This window comes from Fulmarus glacialis, unplaced genomic scaffold (assembly GCF_000690835.1).
Source record: "Fulmarus glacialis isolate BGI_N327 unplaced genomic scaffold, ASM69083v1 scaffold40615, whole genome shotgun sequence".
Lineage (NCBI taxonomy): Eukaryota > Metazoa > Chordata > Aves > Procellariiformes > Procellariidae > Fulmarus > Fulmarus glacialis.
Window position 1 is genome coordinate 257 of NW_009213082.1, and position 5,120 is coordinate 5,376.

At 43.0% G+C, this 5,120-nt stretch overlaps 1 protein-coding gene across 2 annotated transcripts; it reads left to right on the plus strand.

The window, feature by feature from the left end:
- The first annotated feature begins 399 nt into the window (after positions 1–399).
- On the plus strand, positions 400–4,112 carry JKAMP (JNK1/MAPK8-associated membrane protein). 2 transcript variants are annotated; one of them, XM_009578079.1, is made up of 6 exons: positions 400–548; positions 1,589–1,795; positions 2,233–2,414; positions 3,120–3,196; positions 3,373–3,381; positions 3,516–3,725. In XM_009578079.1, exons 1-6 carry the CDS (start codon positions 445–447, stop codon positions 3,723–3,725), a joined length of 789 nt encoding a protein of 262 aa, XP_009576374.1. In that variant the 5' UTR covers positions 400–444. The 2 variants fall into 2 exon arrangements, with proteins under 2 accessions (XP_009576374.1, XP_009576373.1); XM_009578078.1 differs by lacking the exon at positions 3,373–3,381 and having other exon boundaries at positions 3,507–4,112.
- The last annotated feature ends 1,008 nt before the right edge of the window (positions 4,113–5,120 follow it).

Below are 5,120 nucleotides of genomic sequence, written 5' to 3' on the forward strand. Positions count from 1 at the left end.
GGTACGGAGAGCTGTGCTGAAATCACAGTGTCCACTTATTACTAAGAGAGAGAGAGCAAGATCCAGGGAGCAAGAAGCTCTGGGGGGCAGTGGTTGTGAGCGGCCTGGTGAGTGAGCTTAGCGGTGAAAGGGAGGTGGTGTGACAGTGGGAGAGGAAAAAGGAGTTTTGGATGAAGCCTTTTAAGCATGCTTCACCTTTGTTTATATTAAGAAATAAGGGTCAGAGAGAGTAAAGCCCGTGTAAACTGAGAAATCGCTGAGGTTAATGTTTCATCTCTTTAAAAATCTGACACATTTCTTGCCCAGTACTACTTCAAGCTGTTTTTCCAGGAACTTCAATGATTTGTTGTTGGTGCTTGAATGTTTTGTAAATACAGTCTCTGCTTTTTTTAGGTATGCCCTAGAGGTCAAAGAACTGATGATAACAAAATCTGCCGGGAATGTATGGGATCTCCGGACCGCTATGACTGGCTGTACCTTGGCTTCATGGCCATGCTGCCCCTGGTTTTACACTGGTTCTTTATTGAATGGTCTTCAGGAAAAAAGAGGTTCGTATACCTCTCCTTTAAAAAAGTTATTTAAAAACAGAAATCTCACAAGTGACCAATCTGAGATGCTGAATTGAACTGTCCAGCAGTTCATGCTGTTTTGGTTGAGCTGATACGGTAGCATGTACACTTTGGGCAGCTGGAAGGGGGATTTATTTACAGATATGCGAGTCCTGCGGGTCCTTCTTACCAGTCACTGCTCTCAGGACATGGTCTGTATCTCTTTAATGTGGTGGTGCCCAGTCCACCTGGCAATTTGGGCTGGGTTGGGTTTCCTGGTAGCGGGCAGGAGCAGCGCATTGTGTCATCCCCTCTCCTGGGCCAGACCTACCACCTGCCGAGGCCCCGATCAGCGGTGCTGTGCACCTGCAACGAGAGAATGGGTTTGAGTTTTCTCTCTAGGAATAAGTATGTTGGGTTTTGGTTCTCACAGCATAGCTGGTGTAACCTTTACGTCAGCATAATGCATCAAGGAATTTCTGTAAAACAGGGGTTTAAAACCACGGCTGCATGTGGCCATTAGGTGCTAGACTGGAACTTTTAAGAAGTAATGACTCTGGAGTGTACTAAACACTGAAAACATAGGGGACTGAGAGTGTTTAATATATGAATATATACCATCTTTAACAAGGACTTGCAGCTTAGAAAATTTTGCTTATGTCGTATGTAACAGTGTCATCCCTTCTGAGACGTGTGGTGTCTTACCCTCACTGCTGCTTTCTTTGAAACTGCCACAGCGTTGAGCGGTGCTGTCCCTCAGTTGACGGGATGCTTATGCTACAGCAAGCTTTCATTTAAGAAGCTGGAATGTTGTTCAGTCACATTTTACACGCTAAATCATCTGAGATTGTAAATGAGTTTTCACATTCATCTTCAAATACTTAACTTTGTATTCAAGCAGCGTTGTCCTGTCCTTGGTCACGGTGAATATTCACTCTGTGGAAGGTTCTGTGCTGCATGGGCATCCACTTCTCAGTTGGCATTTAGATTTCCTTTAGTGTTAGCAAAATAACAGTAAATCTCTCTTTCTTCTTCCACAGTTCCAGCGCATTGTTGCAGCATGTCACTGCCCTCTTTGAGTGCAGCATTGCAGCAATTGTTACGCTGCTCATCAGCGACCCTGTCGGCTCTCTGCATATCCACTCCTGCAAGGTGAAGAAGCTTTCGGACTGGTACACGATGCTTTACAATCCAAGTCCCGATTACATCACCACCGTGCACTGCACTCACGAAGCAGTCTATCCCCTGTGAGTGTAAAGGTTTTGTACTCCTGTCTGTCCCTTCCTTTTATACAAGCATGTTTTCTGTCCGTGCTGCTTCTCAAAGCTGCAAAAAGTGTTCAGATACAACGTGGACCAATGAGTATTGATCCCCTGAAGTCTTTTTGTGCATTGAGCTGTTTTATGCGTGAAACACTTAGCAACACCTAACGACTTTCTGAGTCACCAAAGAAGGTGGCATAGTCCAGGCTATTTAGCTATGAAGCGTAAGATTTCATTTTTTTCCCCTTTGCTGCATCTTGGAAAAGTGAGCCCGTCGTTCTGTGTTTACATCCTTTGATTGTAAATTCTTCAGACCTGACTGACTCTAACCCCAAATTCCCTGGTTCTGAGTTGAGTCTGCTGGAGAAAAAGAACTGCACATTTTAAGGAATTTCTCTCTTTTTTTTTTTCTTTTCCTCCAGGTACACCATTGTGTTTATATATTACGCCTTCTGTCTTGTGTTAATGATGCTACTTCGGCCTCTTCTGGTTAAGAAAATTGCCTGTGGTTTAGGAAAGTCTGATCGATTTAAAAGCATTTATGCAGCACTGTACTTCTTCCCTATCCTCACCGTGCTTCAGGCCGTTGGAGGAGGCCTGCTCTGTGAGTTCTATCCTAATAACACTAATAAACATACCTATAAACACACACTGACAAATGACTTATGGGAGGGAGGGGACGTGACACTTTTTGCTTTGAGAATAAGGGCGTTGTTTAAGGTTATTGTGAGGAGTCTTACCTGAAAAGGTTGCTCATTAGTAGCCCTGTGCTAACCAGGCTCCTGCCCAACGCTGCTTTGCCTCTGCCGGTGCTGCTAGAGACTGTCCCTTTCCCAACAAGGGAATAGAGGGGGTATGAGAGGAAATTACTTCAGAGGGATTTAATTCCACTTTCTGCTAAGGTAGAGTTTGTCTGATTTCAGAGATGGATTAAAGTATCAGTTTGGCGAGATTAGGTGTTTTTGGTTTAGCTTCCAGCATACTTGTCACACGAAGGGGACAGGTGCCACAAAATCCCCCCTCAGCCTACTTTCTCATTATCTGCCTTTTTTGATTAGTGATTTAAGTGTGCAGTAACTCCACCTAGAAATACTCGCATCGATTGCATTTGACAGAAGTTAAATTTGAAAAACTAAGACAGAAGCATTGACTAGTTGTGCTTTGCTGACCCTCACTGCTGTGTGTGTTTGATGTGATGATAAGCGGTGGGTTTACTTCACACCCATGGTTCTACATGGAAGAACTATCTCCACTAAAATGTATATAATGCATTCTTTTTCCTGCTAATGTGTTCAATGTTTGCCTTTAGATTATGCCTTTCCTTACATCATACTGGTGTTGTCTTTGGTTACACTGGCTGTGTACATGTCTGCATCTGAAGTGGAGGTAGGTAAACGTTTCCTACGTTAAAACTCATAATACAAAATACTTCAATGAGCGGAGACCATTTTGTCTCTTGCCTTGTCTCGGCAGTGTATTCTGCACTTAAGCCTCTTCCTTTATGACTCCTCTTAGCTGGAGGAAGCTCCTGCGAGACTTCCCTCCTGCGGCGTGCTGAGAAGCTGTGTTATGTGCTGGAAGGGCTCAAACTCAGGAGGCTTCATACAGTCTCTGTGCACGACCTGTAACATCTCTTAAATGTCAGGTACTAGGTAACGGGCTGAACGCTAACAGGGTACTGTGTTTGTTTTCCAAGTCTTTCAAGGATCTTCTTGTCAGGAAGAAAAGGCTTGTTGTCCTCTTCAGCCACTGGTTACTTCATGCCTATGGAATCATCTCCATTTCCAAACTGGATAAGCTTGAGCAGGACCTCCCGTTGCTTGCCTTGGTACCTGCACCTGCCCTCTTCTACTTACTGACAGCCAAGTACACCGAGCCATCACGCATACTCTCAGAAGGTGGAAATGGACATTAAAAGGAGCCTGTGCCAACAACACTGTCTTAATGACCTGGATTAAGCAATTTTAGTGTTTGTTATGCTTTGGAAACTTCTGTTTTAAAATAAGTTATTTATGTACAAGCCTTCTAGGTGAAACACCTCTGAGTGCAACTGTGTAATGTTAAAAAGCTGCACTTTGTATTCCTCGTAAGTATCTGGTATAGATCAAAGGGAATGTCTTTGTATCTATTTATCACTGTGAATCTGTATAAAAAGCTTGGGACAGTGGTTTGCTTGTATATATTTATTTTCTAATACAGTATTTTGGGTGGTGTTTGAATAAAACAATAGAACCTGGTTTTCAGTAGACTTTCAATAAAACAAATGGAGCTTGAATATAACATAGAGCTTGGTTTTCTCATCACATACTCTAGCTCTATTCCCCACCAGTGGATATGGACTTTCATCTTCCTTCCATCAAAACATAAAAAGTATCGAGCATCTCCTCATTTATTCCTCATGATCCTTTAGTCTGACTGTTAGGAAGAAAGAGAGGAAATGTGTTTTAAAGTTTTCTGTAAAGTATAGTTTATGCTCTGTATACTTCATCTATGGAGACCTCTTCCTGGAGATGATTAAACAGTAGCCTTCCACTAAATTAATTTTCCTATACCTTGACTATGATTTTCCTGGTAGCCTACGCCTTTTCTCAGCAAACCGCTTGCTGTGGGTAAACCAGTGAAGCATCGGTTAACTACGTATGGGTGAAGCCTTCTCTGCACCTTTCAGCACAGTCACCTTAGCTTCCGCCTGTGGGAGTTCTTCGTGCCTGTTTCATCCGTTTATCAGCAGTGCCAACAGCTCACATCTCGTGGGGTGTGGCTGTAGCTGTACCTGTACTTCAGCAACAGCAGTGGTCAGACAGGAGTGGAGTTAGCAGCTGAGAAAGGAACAGCTTTTTATGCAGCATCACCACCGCATTGACAGAAACTGCGGGAAAGACTGAAGTACAAAACCAGCACAGATCTAATAAAAAGAACTGGAGATTCTTCATCTCCTTGAAGAGATACCATTATCTCTGCTCTACATTCATCAAGCTTTATACTTTACGTGAACACCTTGATAAGAATTGCTGAAACTGCTGAGGCTGTTCAGAAGTGAGCTTTTGGCCTTCCGAAGCCAAATATCCACTCACAGGCTATAGTCTTCTCTCTGCATTATGCAGGAAGATACCCAACGTGTGTATCCTATATATTAATCACCAATAATTTAGTGCTATAGAGGGTGTAGAATAAGATGCAGAGCAGCGTTGAAAGTCTAAACACAGAGGGAAGAGTACTAGAAATACCTTCTCAACTTAAACTCTTCCTACTATATGGATCATTGGCTTCCTACTGTATGGATCACCAAAGATTTTAAACTCAACCATTT

What these genes read in the sequence shown, in the direction of transcription:
- JKAMP (XM_009578078.1), top strand. Translation starts at nt 445, where the DNA reads ATGGGATCTCCGGACCGCTATGACTGGCTGTACCTTGGCTTCATGGCC. An exon ending in TGGTCTTCAGGAAAAAAGAG is followed by an intron (nt 549 to 1,588) that starts GTTCGTATACCT and finishes CTTCTTCCACAG; the next exon opens with TTCCAGCGCATTGTTGCAGC. An exon ending in TGTCTGCATCTGAAGTGGAG is followed by an intron (nt 3,197 to 3,506) that starts GTAGGTAAACGT and finishes TTGTTTTCCAAG; the next exon opens with TCTTTCAAGGATCTTCTTGT.